The sequence below is a fragment of the Paralichthys olivaceus genome, chromosome 10 (genome assembly GCF_024713975.1).
Source record: "Paralichthys olivaceus isolate ysfri-2021 chromosome 10, ASM2471397v2, whole genome shotgun sequence".
In the NCBI taxonomy this organism is placed as follows: domain Eukaryota; kingdom Metazoa; phylum Chordata; class Actinopteri; order Pleuronectiformes; family Paralichthyidae; genus Paralichthys; species Paralichthys olivaceus.
The window spans coordinates 25,806,982-25,834,862 of record NC_091102.1 but is presented as its reverse complement, the minus strand read 5'-3'; the positions used below and the strand labels follow the sequence as shown (position 1 = coordinate 25,834,862).

The window sequence follows — 27,881 nt, the reverse complement described above, 5'->3', positions numbered from 1 at the left end:
AAACTTGACTCATAAATATAGACAAAAAGATCTGTGGTAATTGGTCTGATTCACATGACAACTATTTGGATTTAAAAATTTAGAGAAAAATTATATTTATATATACACTGTAAGTACAGTTTTTGTTCCTTGCCTGGTTTTATTTTCAGAACAAAGCATTGCTTTTAGTGTGGAGACTTTTCTTTTTTTCTGGTCACTCTGATTGACAAATTTTACGAGAGTGAGAATACACTATTTGATAATGAAGTAGTTTTGTTAGTTAAGTTTGTTCAAGATGTTCGTTCTTGGTCTGGACTCAAACTAAACTAAAATGTTTCTGTAATCAATCAAATTTTATTTGTATAGATCATAGTCATTGATCAGAATTTGTCTCACAGGGCTTAGAAAGGTGCAACATCCCCCGTCCTGAACCCTAAACAAGAGTAAGGAAAAAATACAAAAACCTCAGAGAGAGCCACATGTGAAGGATCCCTCTCCCAGGACGGACAGAAGTGCAATATATTCACTTGAACTCATCAACAAAATTACACCATTTAGAACGGTAATTAGAAGAAACCCTTTTTAGGCGTTATTACCATTAATGGTAGAGTATGTGAGGAAGCATATTATATGTCAAGCAGTCTTGTAATCATTGTCCATGATCAGCTGCCACCACAATCCACCACCACTATAAACGATCAGCTGCCACCATGATTATGATCCACAGTCCACCATCACAATCTCTGGTTCGCCGTCCATCGTCATGAACTATGAACTATGGTCCAGGATCACAATCTATGATCTGCCAATAATCCAATAATAATCATATTAATAATCAAATCAAAGTAAATATGTTTATTTAAATAGCAATTTTATTATGTTATTATTTGCTTTACAAGGATGAAACAATGACGATAAAACAATTTATGACTATGAAACATGAGCAGACAATACATTTCATTCAATTTAATTCAATTCAAGAACTTTATTTGTCCCTGGAGGGCATTTCTAAGGCACATAGACAAGTTCAGGAAGTGTTGTAAATACGTTTGTGACATAGACAGATGCACATTGTGGTTCACAGCAGACTTAAACTTATCTTTCACCTGAATTTGAATGTTTACCTGATGCATTTATGTCACACACATAAATGGTTACAAGACTTTCTGTATGCATTTAAAAACAAAAGCATTCCAGTGTTTCTGACTGAATCCATTCTTTTGTCTAAAAAAAGAAAGAGGTTTTATTGTAAAATATATGGAAAAATGCATGGCTTCATACTGTATAGTACTGCTTTTTATTTGAGTACACAGGACAACTTTTATACAAGGAAATAGTCATATTTATGGCTATATTAAGGCAAAGCCTATGCAAAAAATGTTTGCTGCCGTAGCAGCTCCTCTGCAGAACATATTGTTGAACTGAGAAGCTAAATATTGTGCATTGAACAGATGCTGTAAATATGAATTGATATTAATGTGAATATTGTACATTGAATAGATAAAGATGCATAACTGCCTTATTTTATATATTTATGCTCATACATTGAGCCTTTAACAGAAATTACAAAAATAATAAATATGACCATCCTAACTGGGTTTTTTGGAAGATATCAGGCTGGTAGATCTCAGCTTACATTCAGAATTAAAAAGTGATGTTGCTCTCAAAAAGGTTGATGAGCAATGATATAGGGGCTCTGATCGCAAAAGCTTGGTCACCCTTAGTTACAAGCGGAGACATGGAGTAACCAGACCAATATAATTATATAACCTTGCACTGTATATGGTTGTAAATATGAATAAAAATAACATAGACATATCTCAGGATTTAATAAAAAAATATTGACAAAATTAACACAAATCTGCAACTAGATACAATATTCCAGTGGCAAGTGGAGGCTTTTGTGCAGCTTTTGTCTGCAATTGCTGGTAATATTTGATTTAACTGGGACATGGAAATGTTGTACCAGTCACAGATAAGGGAGAGACATTTTAGAATGATTGGAGAATACTAAGAGATCTACTTATGTTATGTATATGCACAGCTGTTGTGGTTTTTATAGGCTTGCTAGTTGACTCTACACTCCAACCACATAATACAGTGTTTTAACAGGCACACAATGGGGCACCCTTGTTCCCACGACAACTATGAAAAGACCTCTGCTTTGTTTTTATTGCCTCTATGTGTGTCTGTGTTTTCATGGGCCTGGACAACCTTTGGTCTCTGCTCATGTGGGCAATCAAATAATTCTCATTCAAAGATAAAGATGCCTATTTTTAAATGTATCTATTTATTTATTTATTCATTTTACTTTATTCTGATAAAGGAACAGTTTGTTGTGTATTACAACCTTCACAGGCCCATTGACTGTTTGAGACGAAGGCACTGTATGGAATAAGCAAGGCACTGTATTCAATGTTATGATATCTAGAATCTTTTCATTAGACTGATATTGTAGTGTGACTGAACGCTAATCACCCACAATGTTAAAGACTTTACTGGTAGTCTTTAATGTTGTGACTTATGGTTGTATATCCTGTATTACATTCTGAAATGTCAGTAATATCACTAAACAGTTTATTTAGTTATTAAAGTAATTTTCCTTCTTCTCGACTTGACTAAGTAAAAAATACATGATTAAACCACAACATAAAAACAAACTGAATGTATGTACTGTATGTTGTGTCTGATCAGTGTATATCTTGTTTTGACTCTCGCTTGTGTTCCTGTATCCAGGTGGTAGTTCCTACTCGGGTTGGACAGGTGTATGTATATGACACTGTGAAATCAGACCAGGACGAGTATGATGTCCCACCCAGACATTCGCCTTCCATACAGCAGGACATATATGATGTTCCACCCACCCGCCAGCATTCCAACACACAGGTCAGTGTGTGTGTATGTGTGACAAGGAGAGTGTGTCCATCCACCACACAATAGATGCGGCTGTATCAGTCACATATCTATTCTATAACATTACACAAGGTTGATTGGCTTGCACAGTAATAATGGATTCATGATGACTTTGTTGTGAAAAACAGCGTCTTTCTTAATTCTTATCTTTTAAACCCCAAATTCTGTTTTATCGATACTGAGTGTAAAACATTAAAAACAACACTCCCCACAATAGCCAACTTGTTTTTAACATTTATTAACATAGTTGAAATCTCTGTTTCAGGTCTGCATCACGTTTATATACATTTACTTGGTTTGTGGCATTACAACATTAGTAATTGGAAGGCCACTCAGAGTGTATTCCTCTGCCAAGGCTTATGCCCTATCCTTTCATGTTAAAAAAAAAGTGAAAAGACATTCCTCAATCTGCACATCTGGATCATCTCCAAAATGCAATGGGCTTTCTCATGTGTCATGTCTATGGGCTGTGGCTGAGGGGTAGAGTGGTCGTCCTTCAACCATACAAATACAAACCATTTACCATTTAACCAATCTCACGCCTCCAAAAAAAGCAAAAAATAGTGATGCAGTGAGTCATACTGCAACATATATGATAGGTCTCAAGAATTCCCACTATAAATAATTTCTAATATATGTGTTTAAGTTATACATTGTGCCTATATTTGTAATTTGTATTTTCCTTATGTACCATGTTTGGATGAAACTATGTTATGTGTTGTGTATGTGTACATTTTGACAATGACAATTTAACTTTTAAGGCTGGAATGATTAAGGAAAATATCTCTTTGTGTTTTGAGTGTTATGAGAACTGAGTCAGAGCAATCGTAAAAACATGTAATCATGATATTGGTTATAATTAGTAGCAATAAAGGAGCTGCAGCAATGTTGGTGATCTTGATTTGATGTGAAGGTCTGATGTTGGTTAAAATGTTTGATTGCTTGTGTTCTGTATACAGATTTATCAGCAGTGGGTCATATCAGAACATTGAATTATCATCCATTAAAGTGCACAACTCAATACAAAATCAATATCTGATATAATATTCAACCTCACCCTCTCTGAATATTATTTTAATTTTCCAATACTAACAGGTGGGAAAGAAACACCACATGCACTCACACATACATACATACATACACACAAACATACGCATGCAGAGAAATTGCATGGAATCTTTGATGCTGACAAGCCACAGAAATGTCACTCACATACTATTGCAATTTGAGAGCGAGAACTGCAGCAGGAGGAAGGGTAAAGGAAGTGGCACACCATTTTGATATTTAACAGCAGTAAAGAAATACCCTAAAAGTCTTTCTTTTAGCCTGAAATTTGATGACTTTTCCTAATGTCTCAAAATACACAAAGATGAAATGAAATTAACTTTTTGTACATTGAGGTTGTTCAAGGTCAAATTGACCTTTATCTATTGAAATGGATTTTAGACCAATAAGTATGGGTCAAATCAAGGAAATGGTGGTTTTAGGGATTCTTTAAACTGTGAAATTGCACATGCCACATCACTATCATGAGAACTGTTTGTGTTCCCACCACATTTGCCCAGGTTCCCACAGAGACAGACATCTACTGGTCTTTGAAGGGTCATGGGGGAATCTCTAAACAGAGAAAGAGTAAAACAGCATAGGAGTGATTTTATATATGGTGCACACAAAGAAGAGGTGTCATACAGAGGTCAGAGGAGACACAGACATGAGACCTGCACCTGCTTGCATATGCAATCTGACAAAATAATCTAAAGATAAACAAATTAGAATGAATTTATTCTGAGCTAACTGAAATCAATACAGGGATCAAAAGAGGGGTTGTGGGGTCATATGATTATAAAGGTAATTGAGCTGCCATTTCAGTGACTGAGTTTATGGCAGCTAGGCATACTGTGTAAAAGAGGCCCTTGATCTGATCTTCCATAGATAGTAGATGTTTTTCTCAAAAAATGATTGGTGTAAAACCTAAAAAATGCACTCTCCCTGCATTCTGAAACATTGATACATACTAAATTGATTCTGTAGTTCAATACTCGGTATAGTGACTAATTATGAGGGAATTCTTGGCCCAGGTCAAATTGACACAGACCATACTGTGAAGGCATGTAAGGGTTAATGGGGTGGAATTGTTCCAAACCATACACTCATTCCATTAACACCTATTCAAATACCTTTGTGTGTTTTTAATTTCTCATTACTCTTGTGTAACCCTAACTCATATCACTTCAGTTCAGAACAGCCACATAGGAGGTCCTCAGCTGGGTGGTCGTTTATGTCAGCATCTGCTTGGCCTCGCCATTTTTTATGTGATTTGAATCTCAGAGTGTCCAGAGTGTCTTCTGCAATTGAGGCAACTGAGTGTGTCATCTGTTTATGTGATGGTGCCTTTATCATGCTCATTAACATGACATAACATAATACCATTTACAAATAGTTCATATATTGTGTGTCTGGATGTGGTATGTGTCCCACAGTTTGAGAATTCACATATGTGGTGATTGGCACAGTGTGTGATGATGTGACTGTAGAGACTCATACAGTTTAAAGAGGAAGATTGTAACACACTTATTTACCGTAACTACAATTTGCAGGTGTCTCTGGACAATTTGCACTGTTGGACTTCTCAATTGTTTAGAGCCTGCCTCAGCCTGTCAGACTGATATTTTCTCCATTAGTAGTTTTGTCATTGTCAAGTGTCCAGGCTACAGTTATTACAGTGTGTCAGTGTTCCCACGGAGAGTGTATCTTAAAAAGATCTCAGGAGTGCAGCTGCTCTGAGATGCTTGAAATAATCACCACATCTGGCACTGCAAGCTACACTGAGTCATTTATCTCTCCCATCTTGTCTGTTATCTACACTGTAGTAGGTGTAATACTGAACACTTAATGCTCGGGCTTTATGGAATAGCTGGCTGTTGCAATGATTTGTGTATATAACAACATGTTATTAATGTCTGTCTTGTCCTTTGTTTTAGGTGTATGACACTCCTCCCATGGTGGTTATGGGGACCTCTGGTGGTCATGGAATATATGACACCCCAGCAAGTACAGAAAAGAACACACAGCAGACAGTAAGGCTTTGCAATGGAGAGTTGTTATGAATGTATGTATGTCACAGATATATGGTATGGCAATCTTGTTACGGCAGCATGTCAGAGTTTCAGTTATAAAATGAAAAAGTCTGCATTTATCTCTTACAAACTCAGTATTGTCAGACTTAGAGCCCATGTTTCACTGCTTGGTTAACACAGCCTACATTCAATACGAACTGACTTAATTTCTCATAAAGGACTTGAAGGATGCTGCTCTTGCCAAAGGAAAAAAGTGGTCTAAAAACCCCATCACATAAATCAAATTAGATCAGTTCACAGTAGTGTTAGCAGCTCTGTGGTGAGATTGAACGGTGTATTGTCTACACCTAATTAGCATGCCAGCATTTGCTAACCATCTCTCAACACAAAATTCATGTTTGTAGAGTGGCTGTGGCTGAGGGTTCGATCCTCAGTCTTCCCCCATCTGCATGCCAAAGTGTCCTTCAGCAAAATACTAAACCCCTAAATAGCCCCTCATAAAATTGATTTTATGCACTAAGTTGTTTTAAGTTGTTTTGGATAAAAGCATCCATCAAATAATCTGTTATGTAGGCATTAGTTTGTAAGTATGTACATTTAAATTTTAGCCTGATAATGGAGCTTGAGGTCAATGGTATCAGTACAAACCTTTCAAATATCACAATCCAAAGTCATTCCACATCAATGTAAGCATCAGACATAGGAGACCTTAAAGAACATTTTTCACACATTTTCTCTGTTAAATCTGTAAAGCAGCCGTGTGGACCTTGAAAGGCATTATTAGCAGTTATGGTATTAGTAGTAGTAGTTGTATTAATTTGTGTATAATAGTAATATGATAATGGCTTGCTTTATATAGCTCCTTTCACAGGACCCAAACGTTGTTTACATATGTCTGACAAAACAGAAGAGAAAAGGAAATAGTACAAATGAAGATAGACGTAAACAGCAACGTGGAGCATTTACTGAGGCCAAAAGCCTTAGTTAAGAGGTGTTTTTTGAGGAGTGTTTTGAAGATGTTGAGTGATTCTGAGTTGCGTATTTCTGCGACACAGAAGGCTCTGTATCCAAAAGTTCACAGTTTGGTGTTGAACCAGGCTCAGTGTGGGAGGTCGTCTGCCTCAACCGTTTGGGGTGAGCAAAGGAAAAGAGGGGAGAGACGAGAGAAAGATAGTGGGGCGGGGTAGGAGGGGGAAAGGCGAGAGAGACTGGGAACACTTGAGCACCATCAGGTATCAGATCTGACAAGTTAAAATGTTAACAATAACAGAGTAAAGACTTATTGATTATTATTGATAACAGTTACAATTCATATAATTAATTACTGAAGTATTGTTGTTAATAATAGTAATAAGAGTAATAGTTGTCCTGGAGTTCGGGGGTCAGAGATATCTGAAATGAGAGAGAGAAAGAGAGAGAGGGACTATAGAAGGAAAAAGTAGTAATTATTGACATGTATTAAAATAAATAAATTAATGTGGGGGGGCAGAGAGAAGTGGAGAAGTGCTCAATGCATGATGGGAGTTCCCCCAGCAGTCTAGACCTATAGCAGCATAACTAAGGGATTGTTCAGAACTCACCTGACCCAGAACTAACTATAGGCTTTATCAAAAAGGAAAGTTTTAAGCTTAACGTTAAATGCAGAGATGGTGTCTGCCTCCTGAACCCAGAGTGGGAGCTGGTTCCACAGGAGAGGAGCCTGGTAGCTGAATGCTCTACCTCCTGTTCTACTCTTACAGACTCCGTAAGAGAGCCTGTGTTTTGTGAATGAAGTGATCTATTTGGATAATACAGTGTTATGAGCTCTTTGATAAGGGGCTTGATTGTTAAGGGCTTTATATGTGAGGAGCAGGATCTTGAATTCTATTCTGAATTTTACAGGGAGCCAATGTAGAGAAGCTAAGACAGGAGTAATATGATCTGTCCTTCTAGTTCCTGTCAGCACTCGTGCTGCAGCATTTTGGACCAACTGGAGGCTTTTCACAGACTTCCTGGGGCATCCTAATAATAATGATTTACAGTAATCTACTCTAGAGGTAACAAATGCATGGACTAGTTTCTCAGCATCCTTCTGAGACAGCATGTTTCTTATTTTCTTAATATTGTTCAGTCGGAAGAAAGCTGTCCTAGAGACTTGTTTTATGTGTTGGTCAAACGACATGTCCTGGTCGAACATAACTCCAAGGTTTATGTGGAGCTGGAGGCCAAACTGACACCATCCAAGGTTACTATCTGGTCAGACAGTGTTTCTCTGAGATGTTTAGGGCCAATTACAAAACTCAGTTTTGTTTGAATTTAGAAGTAAGAAGTTTTGGGTCAGCCAGGCCTTGATGAGCCATTCTTTTTTTTTTTTTAACTCTTTATTTATAAGTCATTTTCATCTTTTAGTACAGAACAAAAGACAAATACAAAACATTGAACAATTACCCATGTTCAAGGTCCGGGGGTGATCAATAAATCCACAAGGCAAAATATCATATCCAGTACGTGTATACAGTCTCATTCATTTGCTAAGTAGTCTTTCCATTTCTGCCACCGTTTTTCACCTAGATCTTTTTGGAGTCTGATTGAATATGTCATTTGCTCTAGTACATGTAGTTGTTTTACAATACCAACAAAAGATTCAGTAGTGGGAGCATTTTTCTGGAGCCAACATTTTGTGATGGCCTTCTTACTTGAAGCCAGCAAGACCCTAAGTAGGTACTGATCAGCTTCACTCAACCCATCTGGCATATTCCCAAGATAGAGAGTTGTGAACAATACATTCATATTAAAACATAGAACCTTTGAAATAATTTTTGTCACTTCACTCCAAAAAAACTGAATGGAGGGGCAAGACCAAAAAATATGGGCATGATCAGCAAGAACCTCTCCACATTCTCTCCAGCAGGTAATTTGTGTACCAGTCTGTTTGGACTTCTGTTTGGGAGTTATAAAAAAACGAATTAAACTTTTCCAGCAAAAATCTCTCCAGGTCCAGGAGTTGGTGGAGGATGATTGTGTTTTCCAGGTCTTTGACCACATGTCCTCTGTTATTACAGTATTTAACTCCTTCTCCCACCGTTGTCTTATATAGTCCGTTGAATCCTTCTTCAGAGAGGTGATGCTGTGGTATAACTTGCTTATAAGTCCTTTAATATTCCCAGAGTTGTATGCATCCATAAATATATGAATAAACACTGGTGGCTCTGCTGGGTTACAACCTTTTAGCTTTTTACAAAAATAATCACGAACCTGTAAGTACCTGTAGAAGTCTTGCCCACCTAGTCCATACACTTGACACAAATCGTTAAAGCTGATAAGTTCCCATTTTTTAACAATTTTGCATACAGCAGTAACACCATAATAGGTCCATTGTTTATATCCATGATCTAATAATGCTGGTGTGAATTCGGGGTCATACGCTGGCCATCTAAGCAGTTTTATCTGTTTCTGGAGTTCAAATTTTTTAACCACCTCACCCCATACCTTCAATGAACAGTTCACCCATTGGCTCTCTGTATGTAGTATTTTTTCCTTCATCCCTGCACAACCAAGCAGTGAATGAATTGGTGTATCTGTTAAAGATAACTCCATGGTTTTCCATTTCGCTTCATAAGAGGGATTACACCAATATACAAGAGGCCTCAGTTGGGCTGCTAAATAATAGTCCCTTAAAGATGGGAGGGCCCTGCCACCCCTCTCCTCCGGAAGCTGAAGGGTGGAAAATTTTACCCTTGGTCTCTGTTTATTCCAAATGAATCGTGAAATATGTTTGTTCCACTCTCTAAATTGTTTCAGAGGAATTTCCACTGGCAATGATAAAAAAAGATATAATAACCTAGGGAGAATATTCATTTTTATTGATCTAATTCTGCCACCAAAGTCAAGAGGCAACAGGCTCCACCCATCGAGGTCATCATATATTTTTTTGTTAATACTGTTATAGTTAATATTGAATAACTGTGACATGTCTTTAGGCAAATTTACTCCCAGATATTTAATAAAGGGTGTGTTCCAATTAAAACTATACATTACGTTGATTTCTTCAGTAGGTGTGTAATTAAATGTCATAACCTGTGTTTTATGTATATTAAGGGCATATCCTGAATATCCCCCATATGTTTCTAGCATTTTCATTAACAGGGGCAGGCCTGAATTAGGATTTTTTATTGTGATCAACACATCGTCCGCGTACAGACTTATTTTATATTCCTCTCCTCCCATGGATATACCCTCCAATTCTGTCTCCTGACGTATTGCTTGGGCTAAGGGTTCGATGAATAAATTAAATAGGCTGGGACTGAGGGGGCAGCCCTGCCTGCAACCACGCTGTAAAGTTATAGAATCAGACAGACTGCCATTAACTTTGATTCTTGCCGCAGGGGAGGTGTAAAGTGCCTGGATACAGTGTATAAAATCCTTACAAAAATTGAATCTTTTCATAACTAAATACAGATATTCCCACCCGACTGAATCAAAAGCTTTTTCAGCGTCTAAGCTGAGAATGATGGCACTAATTTGGTCTTTGTTAATCTGTTCGATGGTATGTAAGGCTCTTCTTATGTTGTCCTGTGTCTGTCTATTCTTTATGAATCCTGTTTGGTCCTCGTCTATTAGTAAGGGCATTACAGGTTCCATTCTTTTTGCAAGGATGGTGGCATACAATTTATAGTCTGAATTTAAAACACTAATGGGTCTGTACCCTTTACAGTCCGCTCTATCCTTACCTTCTTTGGGGATCACAGATATGAAGGCCTCTCTCCAGGAGGGGGGGAGGGAGCCTCCTTTTAGAATATAATTAAAGCTGGACTCCAAATAGGGGAGCAGGTGATCTTTCATTGACTTATACCATTCTGGAGGAAAGCCATCCGTGCCAGGTGATTTGTTAGTGTTCAAACTTGAGATAGCTTTACTTATTTCCTCCTTTGTTATTGGCGAGATGAGTTTATCATTAGCTTCTTTACCTAGTGTGGGAAGGTCTAAGGAGTTCAAAAATTCAGCAGCTGAGTGGTTATTAACCTGTTCTGACTGAGAGTATAAAAATTTATAATATCTTTCAAATGCTTTTTGTATGCCATCCAAATTGTTAGTCATTTTATTTGTAGTAGGATCCCTGATCCTGTGGATAGTGTTTTCTGCCTGTTTTTTGAGCCTCCAAGCCAATAATTTTGCAGCCCTAGGGCCAGCCTCATAATATCCTTGTTTCATGAATCTTATATTTTTCTCCACCTCCTCACTTAATATTTTATCTATTTCCTGTTTAGTATGTCTAATTTGTTGTATAATCGAGGGTTCTTTATTTGTTATGTGTATATGTTCCAAATCTCTCAGTTTTTCCTGTAGACCAGCTAATTTTTGGGTCTTCATTTTTTTTAGTGCAGCTGTCCTGGCTATAATCTTCCCCCTGAGAACAGCTTTAGCGGCGTCCCATAATATGCTGGGGTTTACCTCTCCATTATTATTGTCCTGCATATATAGTGCTAAGTCCTTCTCCATTGAATCTCTAAAGGTATGGTCATTTAGCAAACCAGTGTTAAGTCGCCACAAAGTTTTTCGCTGTCTTCCATCTAAATGTAAAGTTAGAAAAATCCCTGAGTGGTCTGAAAGATCCCTCTGACCTATTCTGCAATATTTCAACCTATGTAGATCTTTGTTATACATGAAAAAATAGTCAATCCTTGAATGGACTGTGTGTCTTGCAGAATAGAAAGTATAACCTGGGGTAGATCCATTCAGAGCCCGCCACACATCAATAAGTCCCAAATCTTTAAGTACTTTGTTTAAGCGTTTTTCAGTTAAATTCCTTTTTCTTGTTCTATTGGTTGTATCTAAAGAAGGGTTCAGAAGCATATTGAAATCTCCTGCACAAATAAGAGTCCCATACGTTTGTGATGTAATTAGTTCAAATATCTTTCTGAAAAAGGTTATATTGCTTCCCGGGGGAGCATAGACATTAAATAATGTTACTTCTTTTTGGTCTATTTTTCCTTTCACCAAAACAAATCTACCTTCTCTATCATTAATTTGGGATATAAATTCGAATTTGACCGCATTTGAGATCAATATAGCTACTCCCCTTCTTTTTCCTTTCTTATATGATGAAAAGAAAGTATTTCTATACCCCATCTTTTTAAGTTGTTCATGTTCAGCACCTGAAAGGTGCGTTTCCTGCAAAAATGCCACATTTACTTTTTCCCTTTTCATTTTAACAATCATTTTGCTTCTTTTGACGGGGTTATTCAGTCCATTTACATTCAGGGACAGTATATTATAGTGTTGATAATGCGTCAGTCTTGCAATTGAAACATTCTTGTATCACCCCGGACCAATGGTAATAAACAACAGTATAAAACAGATGAACATCGAGAACGTAGTAGAACACTGAACTGAACCTCCATCAGAAAAGCTGTCATGTCGCTTTTGACAGTGAGGGAGCTGGCCACAAGGTGGGGCCCTCAGTAGAAAGAAAGAGAAAAGAAAAGAGAGTTTGGTGGCTCTGTCTATTGCCCATAGGCACCAGCCTGTATTTTAACTAAACATTTTAATAATAAAATAGTGGGGAGATTATCATTAAATGTCTCACTCATCCCTTGCTGTGGCTCCCGGTTCCGTTCTGCGATACTCCTTCAGTTTCTCTCGAATCTGCTGCTGGAATCGTTGCTTTTCTCCACCGGGTCGGGCCTCTGTTGTCTCCCATGGGAGAAGCCGAGCCAACGTCTCCTCCGAGATGTCTTTGCTCCTGGTCCTGCCGGGGATCTCGCCCACCGTGTATCCTCTCCTCCGCAGGTCTTCTGCTGCTTGTGCGGCGCTGTTATACGTTACAGGGCCCCTGTCAAAAAAGGCTTGCAGTCTTGTTAGCGGGGTCTGGAAGCGTACGCCGTTCTCTCGTAGTATTTTCTTGATGGGTATATATTCCTTCCTTTTGTTCTGTACCTCAGTTGCATAATCATGATCAAAATACACCCGTTTGTTTTGGACACGGAGCTCTTTTTTCCAGGCGGCGTGAAGGATCTTTTCTTTGACTGAGAACTGGAGGAAACGAACCACCATGGAGCGTGGAGGGGCACTCGGCGGCGGTTTTGGTGCCAGGGCGCGATGCGCGCGCTCAATCCCCGGTCCACGGTCGAGTTCGCTCCCCAGCTCCGTCTTGATGAAGTTTTCAATAAAAGTCACAGCAGACGTGCCCTCGGCGTCCTCCGGGATGCCATAAATCCTGATATTATTGCGCCGAGAGCGCCCTTCCAAATCAGTCACTTTTTCCTGTAGCGCCCGCTGTTTAGTGAGCAGCTGGGTGAGAGTATCTTTGACTCCGATGTCCCATCTTTCCATGTCGAGCATGTTTTCCTCCATCTGGCCCACGCGTTCCACTGCTCCCTCAATTTGACCTGTCACGTCCTGTATTTTCCGGTACTTCTGATACAAATTCGTCCATTTGTTTTTTAATATCTTCCCTGAAGCACGTGCGGAAGTCAGAGAGGTCTTTTTTCAATTCGGCTTGTAGCGCTGCCATTCCCGTAGTGAAGGCTTCACTCACCGCCGTGCGTATTGAATCCAAAGTTTCGGTCTCTCTGCCACCTCCATCTTGATTTGGAGTTTCGCTAGCTTCAGCCTCCGTCTCAGATTCTCTTTCTGAGTTACTGCGCAGGTCGTACCTTTCTTTCTTGGTTTTGTCCACGTTCATCGTCGAAGCGGAGTGTAATTTGTTTGTTTATGTGTGGTTGTACTGAGTAAAGATTATTGAATTTGAGGCTGATGCCCGGAGCTCAGTCACTATGCTGCCATGCCGTGTAGCGCGCCACCGGAAGTTTTTTCGATGAGCCATTCTTGATGTTTAACTAAATGACTCGATTCATCATGCTTCATAGAAATGTACAGCTGGGTGTCGTCTGTGTAACAATGGAAGTGTACGTGGTGCTTTCTGATGATGTTGCCTAGGGGGAGGATATATAAGGTGAAGAGTATCGGTCCAAGGACAGAACGTTGTGGAACTCCATGACTAACTTGCATGTGCATGGAGGGGTCATTGTTGACGTAAACAAATTGAAATCTATGTGACAAATATGATTTAAACCAGCCTAGTGCTGTTACTTTAATCTCTACATGTTCTAGTCTCTGTAACAGAATCTTATGATCTATGGTGTCAAATGCTGAACTAAGATCCAACAGGACGAGGACAGAGACAAGTCCATCATCTGATACCATGAAAAGGTCATTAATGACTGTAATAGTGCTGTTTCTATGCTGTGATGGATTCTAAATCCTGACTGAAATTTTCCAGCAATCCGTTTCTATCTAAGTATTCACACAGCTGGTTAGCAACAGCTTTTTCTAGGATTTTGGAAATGAAGGGCAGCTTGGATATGGGTCTGTAATAAGCTAAAACCTCTGGATCAAGCATAGGCTTTTAAAGCAGAGGTTTAATGACAGCTACCTTAAAAGCCTGTGGTACGTAGCCGGTTAGCAAAGACATATTAATCTGATTTAAAATGGAACTGTCAATTAGGGGGAGGACTTCTTTAAAAAGTCTAGTTGGAACAGAGTCCAGCTGACAAGTAGTTGGTTTAGATGATGAAACTAACAAGGTCAGTTCAGGAAGATCAATAGAGTAAAATTTGTTTAGACATAAATCTGGTGCTATGGTTTCAGGACCAGACAATGTATCAGTGTTATTCACTGGGAGGAGGTGGTGGATTTTATCCCTGATGGTTGTAATTTTATTAGTGAAAAAGCTCATGAAGTCATTGCTTCTCAGATCTAGAGGAATAGATGGGTCAGTAGAGGTGTGACTTTCTGTCAGCCTGGCTACAGTGCTGAAGAGGAACCTGGGGTTGTTCCTATTTTCTTCTATTAGTAATGAATAATAAGAGGTTTGGGCATTTCTAAGTGCTTTTTTGTAATTTATAAGGCTATTCTTCCAGGCTAGGTGGAAGTCTTGGCGATTGGTGGAACGCCACTTCCTTTCTAGCTTCCGCGATGTCTGTTTTAGAACGCGCGTTTGGGAATTATACCACGGAGCTAATCTCCTCTGACTTACTTTCTTCTTTTTTAATGGGGCGACAGCTTCAAGTGCTGTTTTTAGTGAGGCTGCAGTACTATTTACAAAGTTATCAACTAGTGTGGGAGTAAGGTTTGGATAATCTTCTTGTATTGTACTGACACATGGCTGAGAGGGAAGTGAGGAGGGGAGCAGTTCTTTAAATTTGTGAACAGTTTTGTCGGATAAACATCGACTATAATAGAATTTCCGTCCAGAATTGACGTAATTAACAATTCTGAATTCAAATTTAAGTAAAAAATGGTCAGACAGAAGCGGGTTCTGTTGGAATATTGTTATATTTTCTATGTCAATGCCATATGTCAGGACAAGATCAAGAGTGTGATTCAGGCAGTGGGTCGGTTGATTCACATCTTGAGTGAAACCAATTGAGTCTATTATTGATTTAAATGCTGAACTAAGGCTGTCATTGGCAACATCTACATGAATATTCAAATCACCGGCTATAATGATCTGATCTGTTTTAAGAACTAATTCTGATAAAAATTCAGAGAATTCAGATAGGAATTCACAGTAAGGGGCGGGTGGACGATATATGATGACTATATTAATTGGTTTATGTGACGTCAGGCTTGGGTGGATGAGGCTGGTTCTAAGATTTTCAAAAGAGTTATAACTCTCTTTTGGTCGGGGGTTGATAGATAGATCAGATTTAAAGATTGCTGCAACCCCTCCACCTCTGCCTGTGTTCCGAGGAATGTGAGTATTAGAGTGGGTTGGGGGCGTCGCTTCATTTAAACCTACATATTCTCCGTCTTGTAGCCAAGTTTCGGTTAGGAAGATCAATAGAAGTAAAATGGTTCAAACATGCTCTGGCCCCAGGAAAACAAATTAATTGTGGTCATAGTGTGGGTGAGAACCCTGGCAGTGGAGTTCTGTACAGAGTCATTTCAGAATGTTGTCAGGTACACTGGACAGGAATCCATTACAGTAGTCCAGGCGGGAGGTGATGAAGGCATGAGTGAGGGTTTCTGCCACGGAGTCAGGGAGTGAAGGCCGGAGTCTGGAGATGTTTTTGAGATGAAAGAAAGTGGATTTGGTAACAGATTTGATGTGGGATAGGAAGGAGAGGGTTCGAGTCAAGAATGACACCCAGGTTGAGGACCTTGGGGGATGGGAAGATGGAGTAGCCGCTGATGTTGAGGAGATCTCCAACCTTCCGGAGCAGAGCCTTGGGACCACAATGTAGCCAGTAGCACAGTCTTATTACTGTTCAGTTTGAGAAGGTTATATGTCATCCAGATTTTAATGTCATGCAGGCAATAGTGACTGGGGTGGAGCTGAGCGAATGGATGAGTGCTTAAATAGAGCTGGGTGACAGATGATATGACCAAGAGGGATCATGTAGATGGTAAAAGGAGGGAACCCAGCACTGAGCCTTGCTGCACACCTTGTTTGGAGCTAGAGCTACTTTGATGGTGATGAACTGTTTCCTGTTGGAGAGGTATGATTGAAATCAGGTGAGAGCTTATCCAGTAAGGCCGAGGTGTTTGGATAGGTAGTTGAGGAAGAGGGTGTGGGAGACTGTGTCGAAGGCAGCAGAGAGGCCAAGGAGGATGAGGATAATGATGTGTTCGGAGTCGGCAGCGATCAGGATGCCATTGGTAATTTTGATGAGGGCTGTCTCTGTGCTGGGGTCTGAAACCGGATTGAAGGGGTTCATAGAGCTCATAATGTGTCTTCTGATGCAATATAATTTCATATATATGTATAAATATAGATAGTGAAAATAACGTTGTCATTTTTTTGAATCAACCAGTGTGTACTGTTGAGGAATTTATATCCTCACACATTACTGTATATGCCACTATGTACCGTATTATGTTAGCTTCTTTTATATCTAACTCAGATGCCCCAGACAGAGAGGCACCAACTTCAACTCTTTTGCGTATTATACCAGTATCCAACAGGATGCAAACACCTACATGTAACATAGAGAGTGACAGCAAATTTAGCCATTCATTGATGTGCTGTTAGAATGGGTGACACAAGTAGAGCAAGATATATGGGGATGCTATGGAAGACATCTTGAGACTTGGGGGTGACAATTGCTCATGTTGCTTTGTTAGCATTTGTATTGTTGCACCTTCTGGTCTCCTCTGCATAAGGCATCAGCTGCTGTCTGAGTTCTCCTTTCACCAGCTTCCAGAAAACTTCCATTACATGTACCATATATCATTATATGAATGCAGACTGTGTAACAGAATTATTCAAATATAGTGATTACAACTGATTGGATGTAAATACAAGCAAAGACACAGTTGTCAGTGATCAATAACCTGAAATTATTCCAGACATGATGAGATGCGAGATTGATCTGTCTGCGAAGTCCTAGCAACTAAAACCATTCATATTAAAGAATAAGTGAGTGACTGTGCTTTAAAGAAATGTATTGTTCAATAAATAAAAACATCAAAAATGTAACGTATGCACAATATTTCTGCCCCACTTTCTCTTTAGGTCTATGACTTCCCCCCATCTGTCAGTAAAGATGTCCCTGATACTCAGCCTATCAGAGAGGAGACCTACGATGTTCCTCCACACTTTGCCAAACTCAAACCCCAAGTCCCTGTCCCTCCTAGCCAGTACCTGCACAAAAGCCTGAATGACAATGACAAAGAGCCACCCATTCCAGAGGATGTGTATGATGTCCCGCCCCCCGTTCTGACTGCAAAGCATTATCACAGTGATAAAAGCAGGGTGAGCCATGTCCCCCAGGAGATCTATGACATCCCAGCCAGCCTGCGGACCGAAGTTCAGCCCACACAGGATGTCTATGACTTCCCCAGGGAAAGAGAGGAAAGAGGAGGAGAGAAGGTTGATCACTATGTCTATGACTTCCCACCACAGGTAGGTAGAGATAAAGGGGCAGGCCCACATTTTGAGAAAAATGTTAGCAGAAATGTACTGTTAGCCTGTTTTTGATTTTACAACAGTGTCCTCTGAACCTTAGTCTCTGTCGCTGTACTCCCTTAGATTTACTGAAATTACTCGGGTGTATTTATGGTTTTTAAGAATTTAATTTGCTTTGAAATAGGTTTTCAGTCATTTCAGCTCCAATTAGCCATAACTTAACAAGACTTTGAAATGTTATGTTAATGTATCCGTTCTTCCATATTATCATTTGGTTTCTATTTGTTTATGAAATTTGTTATCATTTTTATTCACGTTTTGTCTTCATATTTTACATCCTAGTTTTTGTTGATTAAATAAACACTTCTACCTCAGCTCTAAGGCAGGAAATGGCTGATATCTGTTTTCCAGGTTGTGCGTGATGCCCAGTCCACCAGTGAGGAACTAAACATGTCCTTCAAGCGGCTTTCTGCCTCGAGTACTGGAAGTACACGGAGCAATCACTCTGCTTCATCCTTAGACATGGTCTCTGTCCATGACACCTTGTCTTCCTCTTCAGTTCCTGCTCCTGGCTGCATTTCAGGGAAACCCCTCATCTTGGACCTAGAGCAGGCCATGGAGCGTCTGTCTCGTCTACAGCAAGCCGTTGAGTCCAGTGTTTCCCTCATGATGTCCTTCATCACAGGTAACTGGAGAAGCCCTGCTCACCTGGAAGGGAACCTTTCAGCTATTCATCAGGCCGCAGACCGGGTGCGTGCCAGTGTCCGAGATTTCTTAGAATTTGCCAGGGGGGCTGTGGCAAATGCATCCCAGGCCACAGACCGCTCTCTGCAGACTAAACTGGGCCGACAGGTGGGGAAGATGGAGGAGGTCTTCCAGAGTTTGGTTCAACACAGTCAGAGCTTAGATGCTATTTCCTGGTCACACAAGGCACTCACAGCACCGCCACCGGGAGGGGATGATTTAGATCAAATAATCATGACAGCACGGGGGATCCCAGACGATGCCAAGCAGCTTGCCTCCTTTCTCCACGGTAATGCTTCTCTTCTCTTCAAACGGACCAACCGGCAGCAGCAGCTGCCACTTCCTCCAATTCCAGGGAAGATCAGCAGTCACCTGACAGGATCAGGTAGTGGGAGCTATCAGGGAGGGGAGAAGATGAACATTCAGTCACGACCCCTCCCCTCACCACCAAAGTTTACAGCTGGAGTGGAAGAGGAAGGTGTGAACAGGCCATATGAGACCACAGAGGAAGGGTGGATGGAGGATTACGACTATGTGCATCTACAGGTACACACACACACACACACACACACACACACACACACACACACAGCAACATATGAGGACGTTGGCTGACACAGTGAAGTTGAAACTTTGTTGTTGTGGTTACCATTATGATTAAAGTTTATTGTCTCTGTTGAATGATACTCTGCACATGTGAGGAAGTCTGACACAAACTGTGAACCCAAATCTACACATGGTGGTTATATGAGACAGAATGCTGAACTTTGTATTGAATACAGACAGTATTTATGAGAATTCTGGTAGCTGACATTGATTTAGTTGCAATCACATCCTAGTAATAAACAGAAATGTTTTCCTGAATTCTCAATAATTACATTTTAGTCTTCCATTGGTTATATGAATTTTTAAGCACTCACATTTACCCATGCATTTATCCAGTTATTATAAATTATATATTATTAAATATATATTATATATATTTGATTCTTGCTTTTCTAGGTTTGAATTCTCATGTTTGAATGCACTTATTGTAAGTAACTTTAGATAAAAGCGTCAGCTAAATGATATGTAATCTAATGTAATGTAACATTATGTTTTTGGGTTGTCCGTCCATTCCATTCTCATGAACTTGATATCTCAGGAACGCCTTTAGGAAAAGTTTGGTACAAACTTTCACTCTGACTCAAGGATTAACTGATTTGATTTTGGTAGCCAAAGGACAAAGGTAGGGAATTTCATTACATCCAGCAGAATTCGCTTTGTCCATGAATGACCTGATTAGAATCTGATAGTCTTATATACTATCTACACAAAACCTGCACTGGTTAGCGGAGGCAAACAACCCCAGTGTTGTAATTCTAGTTTTTGAACTAAAAATAGTTTTTGTTTTAAAGCTGCAGGTTCAATGTATTTGGTCAACAGCAATGCAAGAGTGCTTTGAAACAGGTGCAGAAAGTGTTGCAAGTTATTTATGTTTGTGACATATTTGACAGATAGACACTGAAACTGTGGTGAAAGATAATTTTTGCCTTGAACTGTGTGCAGTACACTGAGAAAATCCACAAGACCTCATTTCTATAGAAGAGCAGTGCAGCTCACATGCCTGACCCACACTACTCACGCAGGCAGTATGAAAGTCATAGTTTTTGTTGACAAATTTAACATTATAGCATGATGTTGTAAAGTCTTCATGTCTGCCATAATAACAGTGATATACTCATATAGTCATACTTTTTACATAGCATGTCTGTGAGGGACAAACTCACTCTCCCTGACACACCTATCATGATGAATGAGTATATATGCCTGTGAAGTTGTTTTGTTTTATACCAAGTCTATACATGTGCCTTCTTTTGAAAATAGTACTGGGGACTGATTTTGCAGTCCCACTTAATGCCACTTGAGGGAGACAGAGGCAATATATTCATGACGCATCTATTGATCCATGAAGATGTGTTTAAAATTAACCAGCGCAAGTGGTGTAACTGCTGTGTTTCGGTGTGTTGATGTGTCAGGGAAAGGAAGAGTTCGAGAAGAACCAAAGACAGCTGCTGGAGAAAGGCAACATCATCCGCCACAACAAGACACAACTGGAACAGCAACAGGTGTGTGTGTGTGTGTGTGTGTGTGTGTGTGTGTGTGTGTGTGTGTGTGTGTGTGTGTGTGTGTGAGTGAGAGAGAGAGTGTGTGTGAGTGTGTGTGTGTGAGTGTGTGTTTGTGTGTGTGTGTGTGTGCGTGCGTGTGCGTGCGTGCGTGCGTGCAAGATTGAACATAGAACCTGCTTTAATTAGTACTTGGCCACTCAGAGACAAACAAGTCTACAACAAAATAAGTAGGAAAGAAATAGGAAATAAGTTGTGCAGTTGAGTTTACTATTTAAAGTGAATAGGTTGGTTGGTTGGTTTAACATTTAAAGGACATAATGAAGCCAGGGGCTATTCAACCATAAGTACAGGGGGAAAACAAAATTTAAGAATTTACATTTCTTAAATGTGAAAAATTGAATTATAACATTGACATTAGTATTCAGACCAATTTTTTGGTCAGGTGTCCCTATTTCTCTTAATCATCTTTAAGATGTTTCTACACTTTGGTTGGAGATCACCTGTGATAAATTCACATACTGAATGCATATGATGTAGAAAGACACATCTGTCTCACAGCTGCATATCAGAGCAAAGACCAAGTCTTGAGATGGAATGTGCTACCGGCTGGGCTCAGAGACAGGACTGTGTGAAAACAAAGATCAGATCAGGGGAAGGTTAGAAACAAAGGGAAGAAGTCTTTAACAATCAGGACTCTTCCTATAGCTGGCTGCCAAACTGGCTGAGCAATAAAGAGAGAAGAACCTCAGTAACAGAGAAGACCAAGAACCTGATCATCACTCTGTGTTAAGATGAGAGAAACTTCCAAAATCTCAACAATAACTTTAACAGTTCAGTGAATAGGGGTTAATAACAATAATAATCATCATAATCAACTGATAAAAGCAACTAAAGCTGTTTAAATGTCAAGCAAGAAAGAAGAAATTTCACTCGCAGACTGTAAAAAAACACAAGATTCTCTTGTCTGCTGAAACCAGGCATTGCTCATCGCCTGCCCAATACCATCCCAGCAGCAGCATCATACTATGAGATAATTTTGTTCTAGACAAATACAGTCTATGTATGATGTGCTGTGTGAGGCTTCACAGAGAAAGATTGAAAGTTTGATATGTAACCAAAGGTAAACTACCTTAATATCAGTAGTATTATTTTTTCTTAAGTTTCTTCTTTGTTCTTAAAACAGTTCCTAAGAAAACTCTAGATTGGATTAAGTATGGCTTCTTAAACTGCAGAACTGTTTGCACCTGTGTTCATATATATTTTCTTTATATGTTCTTATGAATGCCATTGCCTTCATAAGTTGAAAGTGTGTGCCAGTCATTCCTAATTAGCATAGGATAACCCCCACCCATACCCATAAAAGGGCATGAGACCACAGGGCCATGTGTGCAAATAGAAATCACAGAAACTGAAAAGAAAATTTAAGAAGTCAAGAATGCCTAAACAAAATTCTAAAGACAGGAAGTGCACCAAACTCAAACTGTAAAACAAGATGTTATATATAGCAGTGTAAGCAGAGGATATAAAATAACACAAAAAAACAATATATGGGATGCAGTTACGTGTTCAGTTAAAGGTGTATTGGGAAAAAATCGCACAGTTGATAAAGTAAAAAATAGATTGATCTCAAATCTAAAGTCAAGATAAATATTTTCAAACACTAAAGGGAGGGGGACAGGCTTGGCAAAGTTATCTGAGCTGGACCAGTGCATCTTTGGAAACACAGCGCTGGAAGTTAACCCTCAGTTGAGCACCATTCGGTTTGGGTTTGGGTCAGCCGTTGGCTGGGCTTAATTTTTAACACTGCTCATGTCTGTAATCTGGGAATACAAGCTTTAACCATCTGTGTAAGGGACAGGGAAACACAAACGCAGAGCATCAGGATTAGGGCCGGTTCGGACACAAAAGACAGAATAACCAGCGGGCTCATGTCCAGGTCAGTTAGTTTTCTCTTAGGCTCTGACAGACATAAAAATGGGACCTGAGCCGCTTTCTGATCTGGACACTGACCTGGGCGCTGTGTGGTGCGGTTGCATCTCATAGGTCACTTCTTGTCTTCATAGTTTTCAAAAGGCTAAATTTGAAAGGCACATTTGAAGTAAAAGCTGTGGCTGTAAAACCATGGAATATGAGACACATTTAATATGTAAACACCAGTGTGTCAGGACTAAAAATGATGAAAAAAAAAAAGACTCTTATTGTACATAAGTGCTCAACATGTCCATGCAGTTAAAATCTTTAGACAAAAAAGAAATCAATAAAGATTATTCATTTTGGTCTTGAAAATTAATTCTAAACTTCAAACCACATACAAGCAATATATTATAAATAATACAATTATTTGGTAATTTAAATCCCACTATACACTGTTATAATTGAAGATTATTTTGCACAAGCAAGTCAAGTGTTCATAAGTTTGCTCTTGAGTGTGCAGAGATTCTGTTGTTACATAGGAACAAATCGCAGATAAGAAAACATTGTTGAATGTCAGAAACTTCGTAAAACTTTGTAAGTAGGTTTCAAGAAGAAATGTCTTCTTAATAGCGGTTGGTGAATGAGGAGGCCCATTGTTTTTGATGAATCAATTTTGATGAATCAATTAATCCAATTGAGTTGAGGAGGCACAAGTTTCCCAGACTCAGTGATTCAACTCAGAATCCTACAGAACAGAGAAAGGAATCTAATCCTGGCATTTAAGAAGCTGAAACAGAAAATCTAAAATTTGCTTAAATATTTATACATTGGATATTATCAAAATTGTTGATTATTTTCTAGCTATTGAGCAACTGGCTAATCATTATAGCTCTAGAAATATTACTCTTAAGTATTCCCTGTCCCCTCCTCTTCCTCCAGATTAAGCAGTTTGAACGGTTAGAGCAGGAAGTCAGCCGACCAATCAACAATGACATGACGGGTTGGGTCCCGCCCCCCCACCACCCTCTGGCCGACCAGCTAGCCCAGAATGGCTCTGAAGGCCCCTCTTCCTCCAAGCTCTGCTACGGCGACCAGCAGCTCCTCCTGTTTTACCAGGAGCAGTGTGAGCAGAATGTAACCACCGTGACCAATGCCATTGATGCCTTCTTCACTGCTGTCAACTCCAATCAGCCGCCCAAGATTTTTGTAGCACACAGCAAATTTGTCATCCTCAGCGCACATAAGCTGGTGTTCATCGGCGACACACTTTCACGTCAGGCCAAGTCTCCTGAGGTGAGGGCACAAGTGGCCCAGAATAGCAACATCCTCTGCGAAAAACTCAAAGACATTGTGATCAGTACAAAGACAGCAGCACTTCAGTATCCTTCCCCTGGAGCAGCAAAAGACATGAATGAGAGGGTGAGGGAGCTGGCTGGGTATACACAGCAGTTCAGGATGGTGCTGGGACAATTATTGCTGATGTAGGGGTTGAGAGGGGAGAAGGAAAAAAACAATGACACAATGAGAGGAGTAAATGCTCCCTGTAACACATCATTGATGACACTGTGTACACCCTTTCAGTGTAAGGTTGGAGACCTTCGACCGGAAGAGGATTTCCATTCATTTTGTTTGTTACATGAAGTAAGGGAAACCCTGAGACCCTGTCTGGGACTGGGAGGCTGACCTCATATCCATCCTCTGCTCCCTCCCTCCCTCGCTTTACACTTGGACCATTCCTCTTTAATCACTCCTTCCACAGCACGTTTTTTTCTAGACAAGCTAAAAGAAACATTTTATCATCAGTGGGCTGGGCCAATGGTTGTAAAATAATCATTGTAATTATTTAGGGTAAATATTTAGTCATAAACCAGAACAATAAAAGACCACAGAACTTCCATTGTATAAATATAAATATATGGCTCTTTTTTTCAATAAGATGAAAACATAAATGTAGTTTTTGACAGTATCAATAATAATATAATTAATATTGCTATACCATTGATTATGGCTGATTCTTTATCCTTGTATCTTTATTGTTATTGACATGTAAATGGAGATGTTGTACTATGTTTATGCTCTTCCATCCTTGACAAAGGCACACTTCATGAAAACACTGGAGCACACAGCCATCTTTAAAGTTCCCCTGATGACAAACTGACAGCTCTACATGTTGCCTCTGAGTTTGAGCAAGGTGTCCACATTGAGTTCACCAGTGCAGGCAAAACTCCTGCCAAAAGATGTCAACATAACTGTACAGTTCCAGTACTGTAGTTATTAATGATTATCTCAGTGCCATCTCAACAGCTTTTTTTGTAAATCTACGTCGGTTGTTTTGTTCGAGGCATGTATCGAGCGAAAGCGTGTAAAGGGTTAAAGATAAACAAATGCAATTAAACCTGTTTTTTTCTTTTCTGGACACTGATTATTTGGATGCATATTCAGTTTGCAATGAAAACCAGTGAAAAAGGTTTGGTCCATGTACAGAGGAAGATTTGCATTAAACATAGATTCATGATCATAGAAAACCTCCAGCTAAATTTGGTTTCATTTTTTATTGTAAAATTTGGGAAGTACTAACACAATCAGACAGGTTCCAAACAAACCAACTGGTCAGTCAGTTACTTTATTTTGAAAAGATAAGATAATGACCCAAACTCTCCATCACAGTTTAAAGGGACTAGTTCGCTGCCAAATTGTTAAAAGTTTCAGCCAACATTGTTTAAAGTTTATAAAGACCACCTGAGCAGAGTTACTTCTCCGGGACCTGATTAGGCATGGTTTTAACTTAGCTCCATGAACTGCACCATTAAAAATACTTTTTAAGTTAAACAATCAATTAACACAGTGTGATATATAAGCAGTGCATCTGAAAAGTAGTTAGAACCCCAGAAGAATCAGTGTGATCCACATCATGGCATTTCCATTCATTGACGATCCTGTGAAGGAAGGTTCTCAGATCCTGCAAGGGCTATTTGAACCACCCTGAGGGTCTTCAGAGACTGGACCAATCCGCTGAGCTTTCCTGAGGAGTACCTGTGGGAGAGGTAAAGAGTGTCAGAGATGGTGAACATCTCTTAAAGGCAATGGTATGCAGGGAAATAAGGAGAGCTTGTCTTGCTCTGAGGAGGTTTTAAATATCTTCATAGTTTTCCCAGGCCACTTGCATACACAAATGATCAAGGAGGCATTTTATTCCATTGCAGGTGGGTGCACATAAATGTACAGTATTTTAAAACATGTCTGTACATTAACTTAATTCTCTCGTGTAGACTTCCCCAATGTCTTTGGTGCCATAGACTGCACGCATGTGCATATTCCGACCCCAGCTGGACTTGACCCATAATCATTATGCGTATATCTACAATACATTCTGCTGGAGAGTTCAATAGAATACCACTTGGCGATAGAGGCTATCCCTGCATGTCTTATTTGCTGATGCTCTATACAGATACAGTACTAGAACAGATGCAGAGAGGGCCTTCAATCATGTCCACACCAAAACTAGGGCATGTATGGAAAAGCCTTTGGACAACTCAAGTTGATATTTCAGTGCCTAAAAGGCCGCAGGGTAAATCTGGCTCCTGACAGGGCCTGTGGCATAATTGTTGCATGTGCAGTCTTGCACAACAATGCCACACTAAGATGTAAGAGACTGCCCAGGATGCCAGCATGGGAGCAATGGCAGGACATTGATCCAGCCTTGCAGGAACTGGAGGATGGGAGACCATTGAGGGACCTCTACATACCTACCTATCTCAGTTAATTAACATGTCATTTGCATCACCTCTTTTGGATTAAATCCCTTTCATCTCTCTCCATCTTCTGTATCTCCAACTTAATGAGTAGCCGATGATATTTTTGATGATGGCAATATAAGCCTACTTATTATATTCCTTGCTGAAGTAGGCCTGCTCAGTGATAAAGTTTTCTCCTGCAGCCAAATGTAAAGTAAACCTAATTCAAAGATGCAGACACATATAAAACATTTGCAATTGGGTCTTAACAAGCCTTGTGTTGGGCATGTGCATGCAGGCCAGAATAATCGTTTTTAGAAAGAGGATAGAATGTCCCCCAAAGAGGCAAAAACCTGTGAGTTGTGACATAATCAACACAGCAAAATCATGGCAGAAAATATCTGAATCTGAATTGAATGCATTTGTTATAAGGGGGGACTGGAACTACATATAGGGAAGAGAGTAGAAACATTCTTAGCGCTGATCTTCAGTATTGGTATAAGAAGCCACAGAATTTTATCACAAACTAAACTTTTTCAAATCTGGTGTTAAAGTTACTCCACAACCTACATTGTTTTAATTGTATGTTTAATGAATGAATTGTCAGATCACTAGATACATTAAGACTGTGGTTATTAAAGGTATAGTTCACACAGAAATTAAAATCCACTCATTATCTACACACACTACTATGGCTATGGAGAGGTGGGTTAAGTGTTTGAGTCTACAAAACACTAGGAGTGTCAGGGGTAAACAGGTCAGAGCAGAATCCAAGACAATTGAAGTAACTAGTGACCAAAGCTTCAAACGTATTAAAACAGATTAAAAAAACATGCCTCCAAACTGCCCCATCCAAGTGTCAGCAAGCCCCGACATTAATGTTCGACTCGAAACTAGGTCATTACACCATGTTTTTAGGTCTAAAAGTCCACCAGAAGTGGCTAAGCTAGCGGACATTAGCATTTCCGACAGTCCCTGAATGCACCTCGTTGGAAGCTATCAGCGGATATTTAGGTTTAAAACTCGGTTTAAGGTAGCATCGAATTAAATGTTGTTACGTCCGGCCTAGAGGAAATCCGTGCTGGGAGCCAGGTAAAAGGCGAAGGCAAAGCGGCATCACCACCTGAGCCCTTACAGCTGCAGAGGGGGTGGGAATAGAGGTGTCTGAGTCTTCGCATTAGGTTTAATTTTACATTTTACTGCAGGAGATGACAGAGTCACTTCAGTAATAAAGTTGAAAAGTTCATTATAAAAACTTCATCAGCTAGTCTTCGTACTCGTTTGTATTTCACATTCCGTGAAATGTATAAAAGGCATCTTCTCCTCGGTACCAAAAAACTAACAATCAAATTAAAGTGGGAGAAAAAGACATTTAAGAGAGATGTCAGTATTAATTCAAACACAGCAGAAGGTCATCCTTGTCATTGATTAATTTCTTTTTTTGACAGCTTGAAAATAATTAATAAACAGTTCGCCAAAACTTTGACACGCTAACAGATTGTGACAGAAACCGAATTTTGTG

General features: G+C 39.6%; 1 protein-coding gene across 5 annotated transcripts in view; it reads left to right on the top strand.

Moving 5' to 3' along the window:
• bcar1 (BCAR1 scaffold protein, Cas family member) overlaps nucleotides 1-25,041 on the top strand; it is a 133,114-nt gene extending 108,073 nt beyond the window's left edge. For 4 of the 5 annotated variants that reach the window (XM_069533710.1, XM_069533712.1, XM_069533711.1 and 1 more), the window contains 6 exons: nucleotides 2,716-2,865; nucleotides 5,874-5,969; nucleotides 17,467-17,856; nucleotides 18,271-19,149; nucleotides 20,622-20,711; nucleotides 23,565-25,041. In XM_069533710.1, coding sequence (XP_069389811.1) covers nucleotides 2,716-2,865; nucleotides 5,874-5,969; nucleotides 17,467-17,856; nucleotides 18,271-19,149; nucleotides 20,622-20,711; nucleotides 23,565-24,110 — 2,151 coding nt within the window. In that variant the 3' untranslated portion in view covers nucleotides 24,111-25,041. The remainder of the gene's footprint in view (nucleotides 1-2,715; nucleotides 2,866-5,873; nucleotides 5,970-17,466; nucleotides 17,857-18,270; nucleotides 19,150-20,621; nucleotides 20,712-23,564) is intronic. The other variant, XM_069533714.1, reaches the window with a different exon arrangement.
• The last annotated feature ends 2,840 nt before the right edge of the window (nucleotides 25,042-27,881 follow it).